Source organism: Cyanistes caeruleus, chromosome 22 (genome assembly GCF_971803275.1).
Source record: "Cyanistes caeruleus chromosome 22, bCyaCae1.hap1.1, whole genome shotgun sequence".
Lineage (NCBI taxonomy): Eukaryota > Metazoa > Chordata > Aves > Passeriformes > Paridae > Cyanistes > Cyanistes caeruleus.
In genome coordinates, this window is record NC_141722.1 from 2,074,986 (window position 1) to 2,099,486 (window position 24,501).

A 24,501-nucleotide genomic window follows, 5' to 3' on the forward strand; every position below is an offset into this window, starting at 1 on the left:
ACAAAAGGTGTGATGAAGTGTGTGCAGTTTTAGCATAGGTATGATGTTAATTGTCCCTTTAGGCTTTCTGCTATCCACCCATGAGCAGGGAAGGACAGGAAACTTCTTGACAGAAGAGGTGCAGGAGCCCAATAAGTCCCAAAAGCCAGCTTTTACTACTTGGGATCATGCACACTGGGTACTTCTTTTGTTAAGAATACCAAACCATCTCTTCATAGGGGTCTGACAGCAAAGATGTTGCATCAAAGATTAGAGCAGTTTTGACAGGACTGAGGCCAGAAGCAGACTGACAGGGATTAAACATTAAGGAAAGACCCAAGCTAGCTGAGAAGGAGAAGAGGGGGGGCTCACAAGGGATAAAAGTCATATTTACAAGTCCTTCACACTCAGGAGAAAGGCAAAGGAAATAACTACCCTCAGGCAGGCTTGTGAAGATACTTTTAATACATCTGAAAAGAATGCATATACAAAGAACTTAAGACATGAAAAAGCATTGGTTCAACACTAATAAGTCTACAAGAAATTGAAATTTTGGAAGATGGAGAAGATTCCCTAAGTAGAACTTTTTGAATTTGCAAACCAAAATATATTTTTGGTAAAATCCTTATGATACTGCAGATGGTCTAGGTAGAGACACTGCATGTGATCCTCAGGAGTTGGAGCCCCTCATACAGGTTTCAAGGTTACTCATGAGCAAAATGCAGAAAAAGGGGTTCCCTCAACTGGTCCCGATATGGTGTCATACCAAACACCAGAAGCCCCTCCCTGCACTTCCTTTCAACTGACACAGGTCTCTTTCCACCCCTCCTCGGAGGATGCCAAGCCATCCAGCGAGAGATGCACCATCAGAGCCAGCTCCAAAACCCATTGTAGCACATCCCAGGTCCCTTCAGGGTGTCCAAGCAGCAGTGTATGTGCTGGTCATTGTAAGTATTTAATAATTAAGGATTGGCAGAAGGTAGATTCATTAAAAGCCAACTGACCCAGCTAGGCATGTTTCCAAAGGCGCAGTTATTTCCTCAGCATGAACCAAAAGATTAAGGAAGAGACCAGCAAGTTAGTTTCAAGTCTGATGGTGCATCCAGAGAAAATCGTTCTCCTGTTCCTAAGGCTTTATAACTTAGAGGATGGGGTATAAATTTATTGACCTGCACAGTTAAAAAGCCAGGGGAATAAGGTACAAGGCAACTTCAGAGAAGATTTTCTATAATCCTTCTCAGAGGAGCACCAGCTTGGGACATTTTGCTTTCCTGACTAAAGTCTGCTCACACCCAGGCTGTTGGTTGGCTGTAGAACAGCCCTACAAGGTTTAGAAACCAGAACCAAGTCTTGCCACACTAGCATAAGGGGCAAGACTTCAGTTAAACAGCCTAAAATTAGTCTGTTACAGAAAAAGTCATTGAGCATGCCTTGATGTTAAACAAAAAAAAATTAGAAACAATAAACAAAATAAAAAACTAGTAATGATCAGTGTCTTCTGATAATACATAATTACTCAAAATTAACTAGTTTAACTGAATTGAGGGGGCACTGGGGAATAAACACTAACATTCTCATCTCACACAGGGGTCGTGTGGGGGAGATGGGAGTGCAGGGCATTTGTCATTATTGCAAAAACAAATTTTAAAATTTGTATCTTTAGTTTGATTTTAACATTGCTTTTAGTATGACATCAAACACCAGCTTTGCAGAAGGGGCTGTGGAGGGACGTTCATAGCAGCACACACCTGCGAGTCTTCTTCGGCTCCGGGGGCTCCAGGGCAGCCAATATCGCTTCGTCAAATACATTCTTTAGGCCTTTCTGAAAAGGGGCAAAGAGAGAAAGGGGCAATCTCATTTTTGAGTTTTCACACAAACAAAACCCCAGAAAGCCATGTGGCAGCCACACCCCTCTAAGGACACACGGAGATTTGCCATCCCCAAGGCCTGCCTGCCCAGTGAGGCTCAGTACCACTGCTCTCAGCAGCTTCTGAGCACAGCACCTCATTTTCAGAACAAGAAAAGGAATCCTCAGAGAGCAGACCAGTGTACTTCACAAGAAGCAAAACACGCACCAAAGTCATTTCCATAAGCTTTTATGAGTAACTGGCTACTCACATATTTCACATGCTAATGACAAAGTAGAAAGTGCTGCATTCGGATGGAAGAGCTCGACCTGGAGCACGCCTGGGACAACACACACCCATGTGTCAGTGGAGGAGAGACAAGGCAAGCATGCAATGATAACCTGGTCCAGTACATGCTCTGCTTGGGCATCCAGCCCCAAACACCCCAGGGTTAGAAGCAGCCAGGCAGAGCCCAGAAGCTGCCACGGTAGCAGAGAAGTCAAGCTGGGAAGAGTACAGAGGGGTACCACACACTCTGGTAAGGATTAAACTGGAGCCAGGAAATGCAACTTGAATAAAGCTTCATCAGTCATTTATACAAACAACCGCAATTTTTAATTTCAAAATTTAAAGACAAGCTACAATTGATGTTTTTTCCTTAAAACAATAAAAATCAGAAGCACAATAGTAAGCAGCAGCTTTACATCTTACAGTAACAGGCTTTAAGGATCTATTATTGAAATGAAGAGCTCTACCATGTTAGTGAAAGCAAGAATTTTAACAGTTCATAAAGCAGTAGCAAGTACATCAATATTTCCTTCCCCCCAAGGACTGACAGATACTCCACTATAGCACAGACAGCCAAAGCAACAGCAACAGAAAACATCTCACTGCACACAGGAGAACCAGAAAACCCTTCACGTTACAGCATCATTTGCAGATCACCAGTTCAGGTACTTTTGTCATGCAAATACAGTCAAGAGTCACAAGTAGAAATGGAAAAACACACACATTGTTTCTTCCAGTTGGATTCAGGAAGATCAAACATCATCTCTTATTTTTTTGGTCGTTCTTTAAATAACGATGTAACCAAATCCTTTCCCCCAACAGCCTGAATTATAAAGCTAGCCACACCTGGCAACCCAAGCAGCAGGGAGTTAAGCGAGTCCAGTTCACGTTCCACAGTCACAATGTTTTACTAAAGATCTCAAGTACTGTTTTCAGTCCAAGAGCTAATACAGAGGTTGCTCTAAGATGGCAAGCAGGCACAACAGCTTTCAATCAAGGTGGTTTGATTCATTTTTAACCAGGTTTCTACAGTAGTGGGACAGAGGAAGCAGCAGCAAGAGGGGAAGAAGAAAGTTTAGAATATACAGCACTTCCTTTTGGGCTGAGTTTCCGGAGGCTCGAGGGCAGCTAGGATAGCCTCATCAAACACATTCTTCAGACCTCTCTACAAGACAGAGGGGAGGAGAAAAAACAGCAGCCAGGTTAGAGGATTAGAGAAAAACAAGCAGATACAAAGAGCATTCAGGAGCAGGCTGAATTCACAGAGGCAGTAAACAGATTTACTTTGCAAAAAAACAAAGTAGATCCCAGGAGAAAATCTCATTTAGATGACCCAGAAGTCAATGACAGAGACAGACAGGACATGTGACAGGCCAAGTCAGACAAAATCAACACTCAGAAGGGCAGAGGCACAAACACAGCAAGAACATGGGGGCGGGGGCCACACAAATGCTGTGTGATGTGTACACACAAATGTATGTGTGTACTGCTGTACGTACACTGAGGGAGTTTACAGGGAGTAAATCAAGCACATGGCAGCTTGCCCCACCACAGGGACCCAAAAGGTCAGTTAAACCTTTTGTTGTCACCCACTGTGGATAAGTGAACACCTCGGATGCACAGACTACTGCTCCCAACTCCCAGCTGGCAGCTGGTCCAGAGCAAAGGCTCCAAACAACTCCTCTGCTTTGTGAATTCAGCCCCTGAATAACTGAAGGTCTCCAAATGGCTGGGAACACACAGTGTGGGATGGAAGCAGGACCACCCTGGTAAGCCACCATCACCGGCAGTCACTCACTCTCAGTCTTTAGAAGCGATTCAATACCTTACCAGTGCTACTCTGACACTGGGAGCCAGCATGGAAATGGTGCATTTCAGTTATTCAGTTTAGTTGCCAAAGCAAGTGTAACCACACAAAGCCAGGAACAGCGTTAGGAGTGCAACAACTGGGATCCAAGAGCAGACAAGCAGCCACAGAGCTGCAGGACTCTGCAGGGGTGACACGGAGAATGCGCTGCGTTCGCTGTAAGCACAACGGGAACAGTGCAGGGCCTTTACCACTCCCACCCAACTCTGCCAAGAACACACCACACCAGAAGTGAAACCTGGCTCACTTTAGGCTAACTGGACTCGCCTAAATCTACTGTCATGAGTGCACCCTTCGAAAATTGAGGAGAACTGTTTTATGATAGCTGAAGGCAAACAGAAAAGCTTCATTTACATCCTGTAAACAACTGCGGTCTGTGCAAAATTTAAGACTTGTTTTAAGATCATTCAAATGAAACTGGTTTCTCCCCTACAGGTTATACTGGATATATCCCTTTTAGAAGGTCTATAATCTTGTTTTACTGAAGCACATACATGGGAGATCTCAAAGGCAGTGCCATCTGGAAACATTTAACATTACATGCAAGATTATACTTGAAAGAACAATAGTTTAGGGAAACTACAATGTACATTCTGTGCATTCTGTACATCCTCCCTAGCAATTCTTCTTTTTCTTTAAATGAGTTGCAACTCAGGGTCACAAAAGAGCTGAAGACTTCAGATAAATAATGCCTCTGAAGTCTAAATAATAATTAATTTCCTTTCTCTGTGAGAATAAGGCTGTAGCATAAAATCATTTATGTTCTGTTGGACAGATTAAGAACCCAGGCAGGGCAAGAGTCAAGAAAACAATTTTACTTAAATTCTCCTATTCAGGGACTTCTGGGAGAAATTTGTTCAGGAGTGCAGAATTTGGGATTTGTTTTGAAGGACCTAGCAAAAAGAAGGAAAGAGGATAAAAAAACCAGGACTGGGACAAAACAGCTGTGAAAGTGAATGAGGGTTAAAATCATGACTTTTATGTTACACTGAGAACTGGCTGACATCAGGCCTCCTTTACTCCCCCTGTTTATGGACAGCTTAAAGCACTTTATAAATCTGTGTCAAAACTGGCAACCCACCATCAGGAGGGAAAATAAACCAAACTCAGCATTCTCTCTAGTGTTAGATACCAGGATTTGGCTTCAGAAAGCCCAGGCACTTGCACCCAGCCAAGAGTAACAGAAGGAACAACCACTGGATTTACAATCTGTCAGTCACCCTTCCATAACAGCAAAGCCTTACCTACTTGTCACAGTGGCACTGGGCCCTGTTTTGTAGAGAAAGGTTGAAGACAGACTATGAAAATGCCTTCATCACAAAAAAGGATTCCACAACTTGAGGAAAGGGGGATAGAATTGACTCTCCAATTCAGTCATCCAAATTTAGGGAGAAGATACTCTTCTTTAAAAAAAAAACTCAGGAGCTCAGCCTCTCATGACTCACACAGTATAAAAATAAATAATGCCAGTTCCATGATTCTATGAGTATTTGCTACTGTGGTGTCAAAGTAATTTATAAATTAGTTGGGAAGCAAAAAGTCACCCTGGACTGCTGAGGTGAACTGCACAGACAGCATCCAAGGCAAAGAGAGACTGAATACCCAGCTGAGTCTCACTTCAGCTGAAATCAGCTACTGTAGCATTGCCTTGCAGGTAGGAAAACAATCCTCCTGGCCAGGAAAGCAGCTGGCTTCTGTGTTCAGCAAGCCACCAGTGAGATCACTGCAGGAGTTCCACACAGCCCTTCAGATCAGCTGCACTGCTGCTCACCAGCCACTGATGACAGAACCCGGAAAAAAAGTGTTTTGTGAGTCAACAACAAATGAAGGGAGAAGAATGGAGCAGATGCAAACCAACTAGTTGTCCAGGTGAGAAGGCTTCTGAACCCTCCTCCCAGGTCACTCCTAACTCCTAAAACCATCACTTGGTATACAAGCACTAATGCTCTGGAAGAAAATTCAGGCTGAGCTTCCAAGGGCACAAAGTTGATCACTGCAACAGATACACATTAGTCTGTCTGGAAATAGAAAGAATATCCATGCACCATCATCCAAACACCAACATTTTTTGTCACATCGATTCTTGCTCTGGTAATTCTAAGTGATTCCATGCAATTTGAGCAGACTAAAGCTCAAGTCCAAAGCTACAGAGGAAAAGGTCTCAGAGAGCAATACAGGACAAAGGCCCTGGCAGGTATTTACCCAACTATCAGGTTCTACAGCCTAGTTAGCAGCAGCATTCAGGCTGTGCCAGACACCATCTAAAACGGTATTTTGGGGCTGAACAGATCCATGAAAATCACAGCTCAAGCATAAATAGCCCTCAGCTCGCCTGTGGGCAGTTAGGAAGCATGGCCAAGACCACCTTTTGATCAGGGATTCCCAGGATGAACAGCAGCATGCCTCACCACACCACCTCCAGTGCCAGTGTCCTGCACAACTCCAGCAAAGCCACTTCCTTCACAGGACACCCAGGAGAATCTTGGTTACAAAAAAAGCGTGAAGATTTCAAACAGAAGAGTCAACATGCAATCTGGGTAAAAGGGGCAAGATAAGCACTTCAGGCTTTGTGAAGTTTGGTAATTAAGTTTTGTGCTCAAGGAGATGAATGCACAATGTAACTGGAAAGAGTGAGGGGCTTGATACTGTGCACCCCTGGTTCCATGCACATCAGAGAGGAACAAATTCTGTACAGACCAGCATTAAGGAAGTTGTTAAAAGAGTTATAGTCAATTCTGCAAGAGCAAGAACCCAGGATTAAGTTCCCAGAGCATCCAAAGTCAAGGCAACAGGTCAGCTAGTCAGAAAATGGCTTCCACTCTAGTATTCCTAACTGAAAGGGAAAAGATAATTGAGCTTCTCTAATCAGCTACTTTAGATGGCTTTTGACTCACATTCACAAGTTATAAACATGATACAAGAACTGTCTTAAGAACTATTTAACTGTTACTTTCCTTTTCAACAGAACTTCTATCTGAAGGAGGGACACGGGAAACAGCTCACCACCAGCTGCACAGGAAGAGAAGGCAGCTCTCAACCATGAAGGCTTCCTGTCTTAAAAGTACCAGCATTATCTTTAATGAGAGGCTTTTTCTTTCCTTTGCTGCTTGTTTCAGCAGCGAGGTGCACTCTGTGTCCCAACCCAATCATTGTCCATAATGTACCTTCTAAGTTTTCAACAGTTATTTTTCTCCAGCACAGAAGCAAACACAGTAAGCACATCCTCCTCCATTCACCCCTCTACACTAGGCCTAACCCACACAGGCTGATTTTCCTTGTACCACTGCCAACTCTCTGTGCCTTAGAACAACAGGACAAAGAGAAAGCTACAGTGTAAATAGCAGAAACAGAGCTTACACCCCTTCACATCCACACTGAGCTGTTTTTCCCTGGAACTGAAAAAAGTATGGAATAAAGCAAGCAAAAATAGTCAAAGACCAACCCTTACCTGCGTAAGTGCAGAGCATTCCACGTATTTTACAGCCTTCAGGTCCCGGGCCAGCTTTTCAGCAGTCTCTGGAGTTATGGGCTTCTGCTTGTTCTTGGCAAGCTTCTCAATTGTTGAGGGATCATCTCTTAAATCAATCTGGGTCCCAACAAGCAGAAAAGGAGTCTTTGGACAGTGGTGAGTAATTTCAGGTACCCACTGAAGACAGAAGAGACACAGCATTTGTTATTAACCACCTAAGATAACTTCTGACATACTTCAGCAGCTCCCTTTTCGAGAAAAGTTCAACCAACCTTTTCTTTCACATTTTCAAATGAAGAAGGAGAGACCACTGAAAAACAGACCAGAAATACATCTGTCTGTGGATAGCTGAGAGGTCGTAATCTATCGTAGTCTTCCTGACCTAGAGAGGAAGAAATTAACACTGTATTAGACCCAGACAACAAAATCCTGCCCTTTACAGGGAGTCAGAATGCACATTTCATCACAGTAACATTGCTGATCAGGTTGCTCTAAGCCCTGTCCAACCAGGCCTTGGACACTTCCAGGGATCCAGGGGCAGCCACAGCTTCCCTGGGCACCCTGTGCCAGGGCCTCATCGTCCTCACAGGGAAGAATTTCTTCCTAGCATCTATCCAATCTAAATCTAAAATATCTTGTTGCAATTAACAGACTACTCCAAAAGTCTGTCTTCCAAGTACAAGTTCAAAACAAAGACTTGGGTTTTAATCTGAGAACTAGCAATTTCATCCATTGCTAAATTTTGTCACCCATGCTGGCTGCTGTTTAGAAAAAGCAGGCAGCTATTAAAAACAAATACTTCCCCCTCAGCAGTCCAGCTCTGGAAAGAAAGCCTTTACATTCACAAGTGCACAGAGTCACCTACAGCCACTAAAGTCATTTGGTAACTCCTCAAAATTACTGTTGGATCACTGTTCATGTTGGTAATAGATGAATGTGTGTAACAACACACACAACACTTCTCAGAGGTCTGAACCCTCGGCTGGAAAACAGGCAGAGAAAGGACCCAACACAACTCCCCACACAGGGACAATGCTACAACTGCTGTAGGACAACTGAGATCCCCACAGCAAACCACACAATAGATGTCAGGAAGGAGTCTCTCTTTTTCACCTAACTCCTTATCCACGAACTGGGGAGCTTACAATAATGAGAACACGAATCACATTTGGGAGGAGAACACAGAGAGCTAAGTGAAGCCATGCTGAAGAATACATTCAGTACAGACAGCTCAGGGCACAGGTGCAGTGCCAGCTGCAGGTTGAGCTCTGGGTGTCTGGGAGCCCCAGGTGAGCTGGCACTGACCCTTTGCACAAGGGACCCATGGCACAGCCAGCTAAGGGACATTCAGAGATACAGCAGGAGCCAAGGACTCAGCTGGAAGCCCCCAGACTTTGGAACACGCACTGTGAGGGACATAAAATCCCACGGTTTGCTTTGTTCAGGGTCTCTTCCCAGAGGCACTAGCTCAAGCTGTTATTTTAGTTTTGCACCACAGTTAAATTTCAAGGATCTGGATGCCTGAGATATATGGGGGAAACCTGGGGCCAAGGCAGTAAGGAGACCTTGTCTGACTGTGAAGTGTGGTGCACGTTGAGAATCAAGTGAGGCCCCACTGGAGCTGCCACTACCAACAGGCTTCAGTCCCAGCTCAGGTGGCAAAGTGTGACCAGATGGCCAAACAGGAAAGTTTCTTTAGCAGCCATTGGGTTTAACTGAAAATCTAAGATTGTTTCATTAATTAAATTAGATGCTAATGATGCATGTAAGAACACAGCTGGAAACAGATTAAATTATATCTGACAATTTTAGATGAAAGCTTATGAACTGAAGCTCTCTAGAAGGGCTCTTCTGAAGAAGAGTTTATAATACCAGTTGCTGCTGCATCACTTCACTACTATTAGGTGGTAGGGACTGAGTATCCAGCAGCTGAACCAGTTTCTACCCTTTCCTGGTAACTTTTCACACATGCAAAGCAATGTTTAGCTGTTTCATCACTGCACATTTCTCCAGCTTAAAACTGAGATGCAGCTCAAGAGGCCAGCAGATTTTTAATTTTTAAAAGCACACAGTGTGAAGGCTTATGAAATCCACACCCTGACTTCATTCCCATTAAGGATGCAGAGACACAGACACATTTAAGAGGTTCTAATGTTAGTTATTCTGTCTTGACAGAATCAAGAGATTTTTCCCTTCTATTAAAAAAAATTCTCAACAAAAAAAAACCCCAACTGTATGTCTTCATGTTCAACATCACCTCAGGTTAATCTTGACACAAGAACTTGGTTTCTCACCTGCAGTATCAAAGAGGCCAAGGGTGTAAGGCTCTCCTCCAATCATCACTGTTACAGCATAGTTATCAAAAACCTGGCAAGAAAAGAGACATGTTTAATGGAGACATGAATAAGCCATCTCCCAAACCATCATCCTACCCACCTTGCCAGAGCCACCTCTGATTTGAACAAGTGAAAAACTCTACTGGTTTTACTCTACATAGAGTTGCTCCCCTTCCATAGTTCTCTACGTCTCTGGATCTTTCAGAGTTGCAAAAGAAAAATGAGCCTCAGAAAATGTTAACTGTAGTCAATGACTATTCCAGCAACATGAAACACTCCCCTAAAAAGAGAGTAGCAGGAAGTGAGAGCACAGCTGGGAGAGGTGTTCCTACTGCTTTGTCAAGCAGTCAAGGAGCAAGAACTGACCAGATACAGGTGAACTGACCAGCACTATCAGGGTATCAGACTGACAGTCACTTTTCCAAGCTGTATTAGCCAGTCTCCAAGAGGAAAGGAGGCTGTAAGAACACGTATTAGGGCATGGATGCCATCATGTTCAAAAGGGAACTCTTGCTACACCAGCCCATCATGCAAAAGAACAACTGGAGCCATTCTCACACCTACCGTTGGTACGTATTCCGACGGGAATTTATTTGTTGTATAAGAAATTAGGAGACAGGTTTTACCAACAGCACCATCGCCCACTACTACACACTTGATCGTCTGCATAGCTGAAATCTACTAGAATATCAACTCCAAAGATAACCTGGAAGGAAAAAAAGAGATATATATAGTTAGATGTTTCCCATATATGCCAGATAGCCATGCACATCACCTTTGATTGGAGCCCAAACCACTGAGAGCACACGTGAGATAGGAAAACATAACATTCCTAAAATGAGCTGACAGATCCTTTGCCTCCACCACACAAACAAAGCTGCTCACAATTCACAAGTGAAATGTAACCTCTAGTTACCTAGAGGTGAGCAAAAACATCTTTGGGCTTTTCTAGACTAGATTTTTTTATGCATGGAAGCATCTAGCCTCAGATGCACTGAAAGCTGGAAGTGTAAGCTCTGGTCTTGAGAGCTGCTCAGGAACACACCTGCCTTCCAGAGAGCTCCCTCTGGAGAGCAGCTCAGCATAAGACACACCAGCAGTGCTTATGGAACAAAAATGAATGTGTACAGACAGAAATCAACATGATTATTTTCTTCTTTCCTTGCCTTTTTTAAGGCCTAAGCACCGTTTTACAATTTTCTAGTTAAAGCTGCTAGTTAACACACAATTTTAATAATTTCAGTAATAATTTTAATTCCCTGCTGTGAAGTGTAAACAGCACTGAGAGCTCAGCAGGGCATTCAGATCCCAAGGGGATTACTCTCCTCATCACAAAATCCAAATGCACCCAGCTACTCCAACACTGTCTCAGCAAAAACTTTAGTACATGAACTAAACCAGTATGCATCACCAATATCTCCTCCAAAAGCTTGCTGGCTATCTCCAGTGTTGCACAGCTGTCTTTCATTTGTGTTTTACTTTAATTAGAGGTGTACCATGATCATGCCTTCATACAGATGGGTGAAATTCTGACCCCAGGAAATTAGTGGCAAAGCTCTCACTGAACTGTCAGCACAATATCATCTGAAATACTTTTATTTACATCGACAAAGACTTGCTGCAAAGTCTTTGTAAAGTCCTGACAGGGGGCAGGGAGTGTTGTAAGCAGCAAATTTGCCATCATAGGAACAGCAAAGCTTTAGCCAAGCAAGGATGCTGCTATGGCTCTCAGGTCTGGGTAACTACAGAAAAATCTGCATTAAAAAATCCAAATCAATTCGTCCTGAACTATGCATTTGGTCACTTCCTGGGGATTTAATTTCTTACAGTAATGTAAATAAAATACAGTGCAAATCTAGATTTTTGATGCTTTAGTCACAGCCAGCAACATGATTTGATACTGTGTATCACACCATCATGCCTGCAAGGAAAGGAAATTGCTGGAGACTCAAAAGAAACATACCACCCCCAGCTCTTCTTCAGATACTGCAGGGATGCTCTAAGATTGCAAGAAAGAGTTCCTTCATAATGAACATCCTCAAAAGTTCTTAAGAACAGTGCTTGGAGGGGAATACTAGTCACCACCATTCCCACAAGACACAACAAAACCACAAGCAAAGATTCTCAGAGCAAGCCATCAGCCAGCACCTGGTACACCAGGCACTCACACTGCCATCCTCATCTGGAAATCTTCTCTCAGCAAGCACAGAGACAATGAATGATGTGTGTAAGCATCAGGTGTTGCCTCCAGTCCTCTACTTGGTACCCCATTTCAATATCAATAGAATCTATTGATTTATGCAGATCTCAGTTTCCCAGAAGACATCCAGCAGGATGCACTGTGCAGACAATCAACAGACCCTTCATTAATACAACAAAAAAGCTCTGCAATTTGGCCCTGAAGCAAACACATATTTACTCAGAAGGATAAAGCAACTATTTACATTTCAAAAGACATCTTCTTCGTTCAGGCCAGTTCAACTGTTTATATCCAAGTACTATTATTCAATATTGCCTCAGTTGCAAAGTGCTGCCACAGTTCTGCCTTGCCAATACTGATTGATCCTGGAGAAAGTCCAATTTCACAACAAAAAAACAGCAACCAGACAGAAAGCAGGCAGTGGAACAGCACAACACAGGCCCATATTAAGTCTTCATGCTCAGAGCAAAGGTGCAAAGGGATGAGCCACTCATTAAGTTGATTTCAAAAGGAAAATATGCCAAAACTCAGGCAGAGCAAATTAACACAAGTGCATTCCAGCTACAGCCACCAGTATGCCCTGCTCACATGGGCAAGACAGGTCTGCCTTTTGGTTTGGGTAAAGCCCAAAACATTCAGCTCTGCCACTGCTCAGTGCAGGTAAGCTGCTGCCTCCAGGAATTCCTCTCAGAGTTAGTAAATGAAGTATAAAACAAATCTCCACACTGGATTTCCCAGCCACTTCTCATATGTTTTTTCAATTTCCACTCAAATTTGTTACACTGCCCAACCAGTCCCTGCTCACAGGGGCTGGCACAAGTGGAGGAACATCCCTCTCACATAACAGCACTTAGAGTCAATCCTTTAGAGAAGCATTCTTTCCACCCAGCTCTCCCCTGGGCAGACCAGAACTCCTCCATGCTGCAATCCTCCCCTCCTGTCCTACCTCCCTCCTCTACCTGCTTCCCCAGTTATTTGCATTTCCTTGTTTACCTGTAACTTGTGGGTTATACATCTGCTTCAGACCACCTCTCCAGAGCTCAGAAAGCACACCAGAGATAAAATCCTGGCTTGGAAGCATTCCCTTGTGCTCACTGCAACAGACCAACCCATGACTTTCTATAAACCAAACTACCAGAAAAACTCCCATACACCTTTGTAAAAAAAAAACCCAAAAAACATGGGTTTATTATTACTCTTTAAAGCTCATTACTCCAGGGAGCACCAAGCAAGCCACAGTACTAGAAAGCATCTCAGGTCACAGAGTGTGCTGCAAGCCTTTGCTTCTTCCCTGACCTTGGACACAGCCGAGTCCCCCCGCTGGCCCTGGGAGAGAAGCTGCTGTTCTCTGGCAAGGGCTCAGGTCAGAGGCTGGGGCTGACCCAGCAGCAGTGCACACACACACACACACACCTTGCACACAACTCACACTTTGGCAGTGAGCTATCACCCCTATCCACACAGTTTCTCTCAGAGAGAACATCTGCACTGCAAATCAAGAGCATCTACAAGAGCTCTGCTCGTGCCCTCTGCACCTCCAGTTCCCTCCTGAAGTGAAGCACTGACAACCCAAACCCAAAACCACTGTGTGTGTGTGTGGGTGAGGCAGCACACACTACCTTTTTCTACCAGGTGACCTGATCCTTTCAGATTTCTGGCAGTGCAAACAAAACAGAGAGCAAATAGCCTTGCTCTGGAGCCTAAAGCAGAATCTGAATGGCATAACAGGGGGCTGGAAAAGCCCAGACAAGGTTGTTCTCTTTCTTTTATGGGTTTTTTCCTCTTTCCTAAAACACAAAACTAACACCATTTATTACATTCACATTTAAAACAACTGAACTGAACCATGAAGTTCTCTATGAAACAAACAAGTACCACTGCTCTCACACAAGTTGTTCAATTGGGGCTCCCCCTGCCACGATTATACACTTCAAGATTACACATTAAAAGAAACAAAACAAACTTGAGCACATCTCTTTGATAAAGAGATCTCCCCACTTTTTTTAAATGGATGGATATGTTTAGATACTGAAATAAGATGGTAGAAGTTTTAAACAGATTTAGAGTGTTCAGCATAGGTCTCCAATGTCTTAGCAGTGGTAAAGTGCAGCTGTTGAATAAATTATTTTCCTTGGATTAGTAGCCTTTCTAGATTAGCTGGATGAGCTACTTCATGTTTTGCACTTCTAAGAAGTCCATAGATCACAGCTGAAAACAAGCTAATTTCTAAGGAGCTTAGATTCACTATCCTGGGACCTTCTCTTCCATAGGAATAGCTTTAAGGATACACACATCATTGACTTGTGGTTCAAAAGTAATTTAATCCAATTTGAGATTAACCACAGAATAACTCATCCCCAGAGTGCAAGGACAAGGAAAATAGAAACAAAGAAGTTACAGAGGCTTTGGGCTTGTTTCCCCCCAGAAGTCACCACCTAATAAAAGGAAGTCTGTATGTACAACACCCAGAGAGAGAGCACACCAAGCAGTTTTAAATATCTGAGGGAATTGAAACAGACTGGAAAGCACTGAAGTCATCCAGCCTGAGTGCAGTGAGTGGATTTTGAGCCATGTAATTGTGAGCCATCTGGCCAAGGCCAGACAGGAGAGCTGATAAAGACTGGAAATGCAATGCAGGTCAATATGACTTAGTTCTGTTCAAGGAGTTCTGAAGACTTCCTAAAAACATAAATAAAAATTACAAAATAAAAGAAACAGAGCATTGCACTGATTTGATCTCTCTGTAGTGTAACCAAAAACTTCAGCAATTCAGTAAAGTACATGTTCACTAATGACACTTGCAGCATTTGCTGGATTTTAACCTGCTCAGCATGTGATCACAACAGCAGGATTTCAGAGGACTCAACACTGTCCTAGAGAACTGAGATCCAGCATCTGGAAACTGTGGATTACACAGACATGTGAACTGTGTCAAATTCACAGGCCCATTTTAGAGAATTCTGCTTTAAAGCTCAATTATACTTTTGTGGAAGACAGCTGATCTGTTAATTAACTGCAAAAGTGTTAACTGAAGATGTGAGCAATACAACAAACAAGGAACTGAAGTCTCCAGGGGAACATTCTGGAGCTCAGTAATCCTTCCTGATGCAAAGGAAGTTCTGGAGTGATGCACTTTGGTCACACAGGCCTGCTCAAGCACCAAGACACTGACTGATCATAAGAGTCAGAAGAAATCCACAGTACCTATGGCAGGTTCCCATTGACCAAGCACAAGCCATACCATCCCAAACACACTTGCACCTCCTGTGCAAGTCTGACTTTCCTATCCTAAAGGCAAGGCAAGCCTGTGAAATGTGGCAGTACAAGAGCACTTTGTTTTCACAAATTTTCTGTAACTTATAGAGCAGCTACAATCTGTTCCAGTACCTATGTGCACTACTAACTGGAGAGTAAAGTGAAATTTTGTGGGGTTTTGTACACAATCAGTGTTCCCTACTACACCCAGGGTTAATAATCTGCACAATCTCACCCTCACTCTTGCTGTGCATGCAATCTGAAGGAGAAACCACAAGCTTTCAAGCTTGTTAAAATGTCTCTAACTTTTAAGCAACTGAAGTTTGTTTTCAGGTTAAAATGTATACATTCTCCCAGCCAAAGGAAACTGTGCTGTCAGATCTGTCTGCGTGTGCTGAACTCGCTTCCTGCCTCAGCAGCACCACCACTTCCTCTATCAGGGAGGAGTGAAACTGCTGCCATTTCATCACCAGGACCAGCTACCTTGGCTCACTGCAAGGTACTGCAGACCAAGAACCAATTTGTTGTGCTCTCTGGGGTACACCATTAGCTTAGAGTTTAACCTTAACCAGCCCATCACAGCTTCCAGATCCTGTTTGGGCACCTGCTCCACATTACAAGACAACAAACAGCCATTTCTGAAAACTAAGATTTTTTTATTATTATTTTTTTCCCCCATCCAAAGCCATTTTACAGTTAACAGTTTATTCATCCAACTCAAAGCACTCAGGAGTCCACACTGAAAGGAACAATATTCACAGGATTTTACTCATGATGTCTGGTAACTGTTTTTGCCCTTCCATGGTACTTTCATTTCATATCCTTATCCACACAGTTCTAAGTAAAGTTTTCCTTTGCACTTGATAATTTCTTCCCAAATTAATCCAATCCATTTAAAGGTCCTTGCCCTCAGCCACCTCTTCCAGCCCTACTACAAATGAAGACTTTTGCTTTTCAAAGTGACAAATCTCTCCAGTCACAGGGGCACCAAGGAGAGGTATCTGGCTGCTACAATCCCAGCAATCTGATTTGCCTCACCAGCCTGCATTACAAACACTAAATGACAGAGGTCACCATGTACAACACACTCCCTCTGCAGAGATCCCAAGCCACTAAAAAAAGGGACCACATGAGCTCAGCTGCCAAACACACAAGGAAAAGACCTTGAATCTCTTGGTACAGTCACAAACTTGTAACATAAAACACAAACAGAAGCCACTCTGATTAAAAGCTAAACTACAGAAAGACAAACTGGCACAGAAGGCAAAACTATTTTTAAGAGTGGTATCACCACAGCCAGAATTCTCCCCTGCACATGAGCAGCAACTACCTACAGACACTATGAAAATCCTCCAGCCCAAAGCCCACCTTCCAGCTTGCTAAGAATCATCTTCTACATGAAGATTTCACCCCAGAAATAAACACATCTGCCACTTCTATGCTAGTAAGGTGGTAAATGGCATGTAAAAAGAATATATTAGGTTCTAAATCACCTGGTGTCCAAGCTCAACTGTCCATCCTGTCCACAGTTTAGGCTGCTGCAGACACTTAAGATCTATACACAAATACATTTGTTTCCAGAGGTTCAAAGGCAAGCTTATGGCCTGGGTCCTTAGTTTCTTAGGTGAGACTTAAACTGGCTGTTGATCTACAAACCAGCACAGCACTAGAGTTCCACTCCTCTAGAGCAAGGCAAATCATGAAGTCCAAGCTACAACCTGCAAAAGCACAAGGGACAGAGTTGAGACACAATCTTGTACTGCATCAGTTCAGGATCTTGGAAAGGATATCCTGCTTTAAGCATTGTTTTGGGGTTAACTGTCACTAACAGATCAGACACAATCCTTTAAATATTACCACTTCTCCCTGCAGAGTACGAATTCTGTCTCCAAAAACCAGCTGTTCACTTTATAAGAGTGTCTAATTATGAGACACAGCCACAAAAGTTCAGCTGCACTAGAAGCTGTGTCAAGATAAACACAAGAATTCAGGTAAAGACCTGGATCTGCAGTGGGTGGGTTTTTATCTGAAGCTGAAGAGACTGACAGCAGCAGAGCACACTGCTGGGCTCTATCCCACGTGCCTGCTCACACCAAAAGTCTCAACCTGGTGTCAGATGTCAGCATGAGAAATTTGTGGGTAGGCACACAAAAACAAACAGTGGGAAGAGCCACAGGATCACCATCAGCAATAGAGCTGGATCAACACCTGACAGCCCTGATTTAGCTCATAGGCTCCTGTTGTTCTTGAAACCCACAAAGTTTGCTATCATTATGGGAATCCCAGTTGGGAGATAAAGCATGTGTCTGAGTCCTCAAGCACCCCTTAATCTGCCACTCAACAAAACCTGTATATCCCAACACCTCTGCAGGTCTGAAGCTCCCATTTCTGGACAAGTTACTGTGAACTGCCAAAGAAGCAGTAAGAGATTTCTTCTCAAAAGGCAACTATCATAGAATAGAATATGCTGAGTTGGAAGGGACTCCACTGTTTGAGGTAAACTGGTATTTTCTATACTTAATGCAGTTTTCTTTTTCTATTTCTGTAAGATTTGAGAGGTGCTTTGCACATATTTCCAAATACTCCTCACAACCACCTGGTACATACCCACGTAAGACAGGAAGTGAAGACAGTTGGGCAGGGGAATTTTAATAGCCTGAGCCCAAACTACCAGCAGCACCATAACACACATTCCAAGTTTTGCAACTTCAAAAAATCAAAGGGAAATGTCATTCCATTTTAGCCCTAAATTCAGAAAGCTGATAGGTAGATGAAGTGACTCAGCAGGCTCTGCTGCCACAGCAGTTACCTGCTTTACCACAGGCATTGCCCACTATCCCATTTCAAGGTTCCAACCAACCACCTTCACCTGAATACCAGCTGCACAGAAAAAAGTGACATCTATCCCATTATCCCTCTGGTTAAGGTTACATTGTCAAAAGTAGCATCAGCACTGGAAAAATCTGCCCCAGATTAAGCACTGGGAAGTGTGTGGGGTTACATTAAGTCCTTTTTTGTCAAAGGCATTTTTATCTTATTACTCTTTCATACTCTACAGGAGGCTGTTTTTCTCAACCATGCAACAAAATCCTGTTCAATATTTTACTACCACTTAAAACCCCCTATTTTTACTAGCTTAGCTGCATACTGATAATATTTAAAAATATCACCTACACTCTTACTTGAGCACAGCATCCAACCAAGGCCCACATGGCCCTAATGGTTCTTCTCCACTTTCCCATTGCCAGCTACATTCAACAGTGATAGAAAATACAGTGGCAGAACAGAAGTTCCTCTATTTTGAGGCATGTTTTTCCTCCATGAGAAGCACCCTGCCTTCCTTGCACACTGCAGCAGATTGTGCTCACTCCTGTTATGCTCAGGGAACAGGACAGCTGCAGGTGTTCCATCCACACAACCGGAAAGTTCCCGGGAAGACGTGTTGTGTTCAGGGGGAATAACTCAGGCTGTGTACCCAACATGCTGTTTGAAGACTCCAAAGATAAAGCTTGGTTTAAAAATACTACAAAAGCCACTTTTCCCAGATACTGAGCTATTCTGGATTTCTGTTAAAGTAGCTGGAAGGCTCACCAACACAATGACAGCAGCAGGGGAGCTGCCCTTCATTCACCAGACCAGCAGAAGGAACCAGAGCAGCTGGAACCACCCCACATTGCCTGGCCCAAGATGTGCCCCAGCAGCCCTCTCCTCGGGACCTAGAGCCTGCTGGGCAGCTGGCAGTTATTCAGCCATTGGCAGACGTACAAGAGGCTCATGAAGAAGTAACAGCACATCAGGATACGGGAGAGTCAGCAACACTGAAGTACCACTGAGCTCAACTACTCAAACACACTGATGCTGTCAGATCCAGGCCCCACACAAGCCCCTCTGCTTTCAGCTGCTCCCCAACCACTCTCTGGTGCACACAGTCATCCAGCTCATGGAGTGGCAGAGGCCTTCCTGACTTGCATCCAAAGCTGCAGGAGCATTTTTGTCATTATTTCCCCAAACAGAACACTCATCATTGGCCAGAAACACAGCACAGCATCCTTCAACTTGAGAAGAGCTGAGCAATTCAAACCAGCTTGTTCCAAAGCAAGACAATTCTGGCAGCCTCAGCTACTGCTGTGAGTCTAGCACTGCATGCAAGCAATCCTCTGCAGCTCCCTGAGGGTCTCTACCAGCCCAAATCCACAGCAGCTTGCTCTAGCACCACCAGCCTGCTGAAAACCTTCACCTGCCAGAGCTTTGTCTAGACTGGAAAACACATGCTGATCCCACACAATCTGATCACAGGCATGGACAACTTGGCTAAAATGACCCAGTACCTACACACCCTCTCCAGACAAAGGCTTCAAGGAAGCACCCATGTTACTTTATTAAAGAAGGTTCAGTACTGATTTTTCATGAGACAAGAAAACAAACTCTCCTGGTAAGAATTATGCTGCAACGCTCTAAAGTAATGGGGTGAATTGGCAACACAAGGGCTTAAAACAGAAAAACAGCTTTTAAATGCTTTTGAAAACAAATTCTTTGTTTCTTCTTTATAAAATATCACTTATTTAGAAGAAAAATCAACAAATCTCAAGGAAAGAACAGCTGCTCTACTAAAAATAGGCCAATTAGTATTTTGAAGTTTTGCACCTCTTTAGGTCAGAGTAATTCTCTGAAACTCCAAGGGAAGATTACAAAGATTAATTACACAAACTTTTCTCTTGCTCTCACTGTTTGCAGTTTTCTGCATACCCAGGGCCAGGTAAACAAACACAGTTTGTCCACTCAAAACCAACCTAAAGGATCCCCTACCAGAAGCTGGGAATGATGTGCCTGAATGCCATTCCTGTCACTCATCTCAGGTATTGACATACACACCATGGGCTGCAACAGGGAGCTGACTGCTGTGTTGGGGTGGGCAGACATCCTCAGGGAGGGAGGACTTTTCTGCCAGGCTCCAGCCCCAACAGAAACTCTGGAGAAAGGGTTTCCTTTACCTATCATTCCTAAAGGCAGTCCTTCCTGATGGATATACCTTTAGCTTGTATAGTGAAAACCATAATGAAGTGTAACGTGTAGGGTTGGGAGGCAGCCAGCCCATTAAATGGTGACAGGCTGCAGAAACATAAAGATACTTTAAATTTCTTTTAAAACTTTGCATAAAAGCTTATCTGGTCAATAAGCTGTTTTATTTGTCATGTGTTAGCTACTGAAAATAAGGTTCTTACATTTCTCAATGTAATGTCTCAATGAAAGGAGCCAAGGAAGAAGACTAAGGTGGTTAAAGAGAGCTTCTTGCTACCTGAAGCACTAGAAACCAGTTTCACTTCCATTTGATTTGACAGCACCTTCATCTTCTGAAACAAAGATGTCTTTCTTTCCTCAGGAAAGGGCAAGGACAACTACACCCCCTACAATTGCTCCTAACTGTCCCCTGCTCTAGAAACTCCTATCATAAATTCATGATGGAGTCAAAGGACAGCAGCAAAGCTCAGCTGACCACAAAGGGCTGGCAGAGGAATGAGTGGGATAAAACACACAAGCCCACAACTGTCAAAAGCTGTGAGCATTCACATGGGCATCAAGCAGATTACACACACCTCAGCTGCAGTGCTGTGTGTTCATTTATTGTCCAAGTCTTCCAGAGCCAGCAGCAGAGCTGGAACCCAGCTACACCAACCCACCATGGTAAAAAGAGAGGTGCTAAAAGGGTTTTAATTGAAAGGTCCAGCTATCTGTGCTGGTAAGACTTGGAAATTTATTTTAGTACTAAAGCTGCATTTTAAACAAAAGAAAACTTTAGATCAAGATTAGTGACCAGCTTCATGCTACACTTTCTATCAGCCTCACACACAGTTTACAGCAAGGAAAGCCCACTTCTTGTAAGAAAAATCCCTGGGAGTTTCACAGGGGCTCCATTTCTGTTTACTGTTGGTTTTTAGCAGAACTACAGTTTACATTTTAGGTACTTCACACTCTAGAGCTTCCAGAGCTTACTTTACTTAAACAGTAAAAACATCATGAACTCCCCAGCCCAGCCATCAGTTGCAGGCAAACAAACAACCCTAAAGCAGAGCACTTAATGAATTCACAGCATCAGTTGCAGGTCATGAATAACCAAGTTCAAAGTATGCAAATCCAGTGATTAAAATTTCTGCCTAGGATATGTTACCAAAGTGAAAACATGTTTTATCTTGTGTTGCAGTAATTTTTTATTCCTTGCCAAGATGTAAAAATCCTCTTTTTTTTTTTTGTTACTGAAGCATAAACGAGAAGAGTTTAAACACCAAACAATTTTTACAGTCAGCAATATACTTATTCAAACCTTACATAAGGTATAAGACCTTATATATTCAAATATTCACTTGTCTATACCATCTTCCTCAGAACCTTACACTGACAACAAGAGTTTTCAAAGCAGAACTTTACAAAAGAAGGGAAGTTTACAACAGCTTCCCCACACACAGCCAGCTGAATATTATTTGCTTACCAAAACAGAGAAGCTGTAATGCTTTACTGAGTTGTCCCAATCAACAATACAAAGAACTTGATTGAGGTTTTAAATGCCCCTTCAGAAAAAAAAAAAAAAAAAAAAGAGAAAGAAAAAGGAGGGAGAAGGGGTTTGGGGCACTGCAACTCAATACTTTTAACAGCCCATAACTCCTTCCCTGGGATAGAAACACAGATGAATATGAGACAAAGACAATCACAGATGGCCAGACCAAGCCACTTCTGATCACTCAGTTGCCATCTAACATGGCCTCCTCACCAGAGCTTGTCTTCCTCATGCTGCTGTCAAGTGGGGAGCTCTGGCTGCCCTGGTGACAGCATCCACAGGGAAAGGACACCAGGAATCCTGACCATTCTTTGTGACATACAGGTTTCCAATGCTGGCTGTTATGTTCACAGCTACCTGGCTCTGTGACTGTCTCCTACTGCTGTCACCAGCTGCAAGTTCTTTCTACTTACAGATACACAACTGAAGTCCACATCACTAAAGCAGACCTTTAAAACACTGACAGGTGTTATGCTACTGCAGTATACACATTTTTATGAGATTTCTAAGAAGAATAAGAAACATATGTCAACACCAACACTCGAAGCAGTGCTAGCTTCTGCCCCAGCTACAGCCGGTGGCATCACGGTGTAACGAGAGCCGTGGGACGGCTCTGGGTGACCCACAACCTTCAAGTTCATGAGGCAAATGCCCAGAAGAGTCTGCGACTCCTCGACTGAGCGCTGTCTGTGCAGGGCACACAGCTGGAGCTCAACCCCTCGCCATTCCCGCACCCCGCTGCGGTTCAGAGCTCCGGTGGCACGGCACACCCAGCCCAGCCCGCAGCCCCTCGGGGCTTCTCCCACAGCCCCGGGCGCAGCCGGGCCGCACCGAGCGCGGAGGGCCGCGGCTGGGCCGGCCCGGGCAGGGCGGGGCCGGGCCGGGCCGGGCCGAGGGAGTGCGGCCGGGCCCCGCCATGGCCGCGGGAACGCTTCCTGCGCCGCTCCGAGGGTCCAGCCCGCCCGCCCGCCGCCCGGAAGGCGGAGAACGGTGTTGAGGAGAAGCGGCGGACATGCCCACCGTCTCAACACACCAGCCCCACAAAGGAAGCGCCCGCCAGCAGCCACCGGGACCCGCCGGGAGGAGGCCGCCCTTCCCCCCGGCAGGCGGCTGCTGCGGAGGCCCCGCACACACAGCGGGCCCGGCAGGGCGGCTCCCGCACAGCGGGCGCTCCGAGCGAGGTGGAGGCCGGGGGTCTGTGGGTGCGTGCCGGGCGGGGATCGGGGGCAGTCGGTGGTCCCGGGGTCCCGGTGCCCGGCCGGGGGTCCCGGTGCCGTCTCCGCCCCCCTCCACCTCCCCACCCCCCCCCCGCTCTCACCTCGGACGCTCCGCCGGGCGTTGGCAGCTCACTGCGGGGTCTCCTCGGCGCAGGCACAGGGGCAGCCGGTTGACGTCACCGCGCAGCGTGCCGGCGAGGGGCGTGGCCGGCTACAGCGCCCCCTGGCGGCCGCGCGCCGCCGCTCGCAGGGCCGGCAGGGGGCGCGCGAGGGCACGGCCTGTGAGGCGCCGGCCTCAGCGCCCCAACTCACTCCCTCCGGGTTTTCTTTTCTTTTTTGTCTTTTCTCCCTGGACCTGAAGGGAAAAAACCCACAGTTCCTCCTGCTGGGACACTCCTCCAAGCTGGGAGATGATACCCCAGAGCAGTGGGCAGTTATGGCAGGTAAAATCCCCTTAACCTCCCCCATCCTTCAGGAACAAGAGGCCAGGAAGAAAATCTCCGGGCAAGCCTGCTTTGAGAAGCAAAGCAAAAATCTGGCCTGAAACAGCAAACTCTGGAGTAATTTAAATTTTAAAAGCTTTGTATTGTACCAATTAAAAGCATTGCAAGTACCAATGCCAGCAGCCTCAAGTCACCAAACACTGGCTCTGGGGAGCACCTGGAATGGGTCAAACCCTGGGAACATCTTTGTGTTGGGCCTCCTAAATGAGCCTAAATGGTTCATCTGCATGGCCAAAGACAGAACAAAACCCACTCTGCCCAATGTAATGGTGTCAGAAGCATATCTGTGCCTTCTTTTGCAAATATTTGCCATCCTTGGGGATTTTGGAAAGAGCCATTGCCTTCTGAATATGCTCACTGCTGCCCTGAGCACTCAAAAAAGAGCAAAGGAAGAGGAATATTTTCAAAAGAATTTTCTTGAAGGATTTTCTTCATGAAGAAATCGTGAATGGATGTCAGTGTCTCACTGTGTCTTCCAGCTGATTTTGGATGAAATCCCTGCCCTGTCAAGCACAGAGGCAGCAGCTGGGTAGAGCTGTGTTTCAGATTGTGGGTTACTTTGGCTCTAAAGCACCTTCCAGTATTTCTGATGATGCCTCAGTTCTTTGGCTTTAGTTAGATCCCAACAGTGCAGAAGCAATTTTGGGGGAATGGTTCCCCCTTTCCATCAACCTCTCCCTGCAACAGCTTCATTCCCCACTTCCCACAGTGGCAAGAACACTGTGCATGACTGAGCTCATCACCTCTGTGTCCTGTCTCTTGAGGCCTCCTTTGTGTTTTCATACAAAGCCATAGTGGTTTTGCTTTTTGGGGGCAAATCCAAGAGAAAGACTTGACAATGCCTAGAGGAACTGCAGAACACCGGTGAGTTGTGGGGTATGGAGGGCCAGGGGTGTCTTCTGGAAACAACTGACATCCCACCAAAGGCTACAGAGGTCCACAACCACCACCCCTGAGTCCTCTTGTACGTGCCATGGTACAGCTATTAAT

At 44.8% G+C, this 24,501-nt stretch overlaps 1 protein-coding gene across 7 annotated transcripts; it reads right to left on the reverse strand.

Annotated features, from left to right (window-relative positions):
- Window positions 1–426: 426 nt before the first annotated feature.
- Window positions 427–23,700, reverse strand: CDC42 (cell division cycle 42). Of its 7 annotated transcripts, none has more exons than XM_086860233.1 (7): window positions 22,005–22,049; window positions 12,980–13,080; window positions 10,351–10,492; window positions 9,745–9,817; window positions 7,723–7,832; window positions 7,430–7,627; window positions 427–1,801 (listed from the first exon to the last, which is right to left on the reverse strand). In XM_086860233.1, exons 3-7 carry the CDS (start codon window positions 10,453–10,455, stop codon window positions 1,712–1,714), a joined length of 576 nt encoding a protein of 191 aa, XP_086716359.1. In that variant the 5' UTR covers window positions 10,456–10,492; window positions 12,980–13,080; window positions 22,005–22,049; the 3' UTR covers window positions 427–1,711. The 7 variants fall into 7 exon arrangements, with proteins under 7 accessions (XP_086716359.1, XP_086716360.1, XP_086716361.1 ...); XM_086860234.1 differs by lacking the exon at window positions 22,005–22,049 and adding an exon at window positions 16,735–20,007; XM_086860235.1 differs by lacking the exon at window positions 22,005–22,049 and adding an exon at window positions 16,735–16,959 and having other exon boundaries at window positions 12,980–13,140.
- Between the last annotated feature and the right edge of the window lie 801 nt (window positions 23,701–24,501).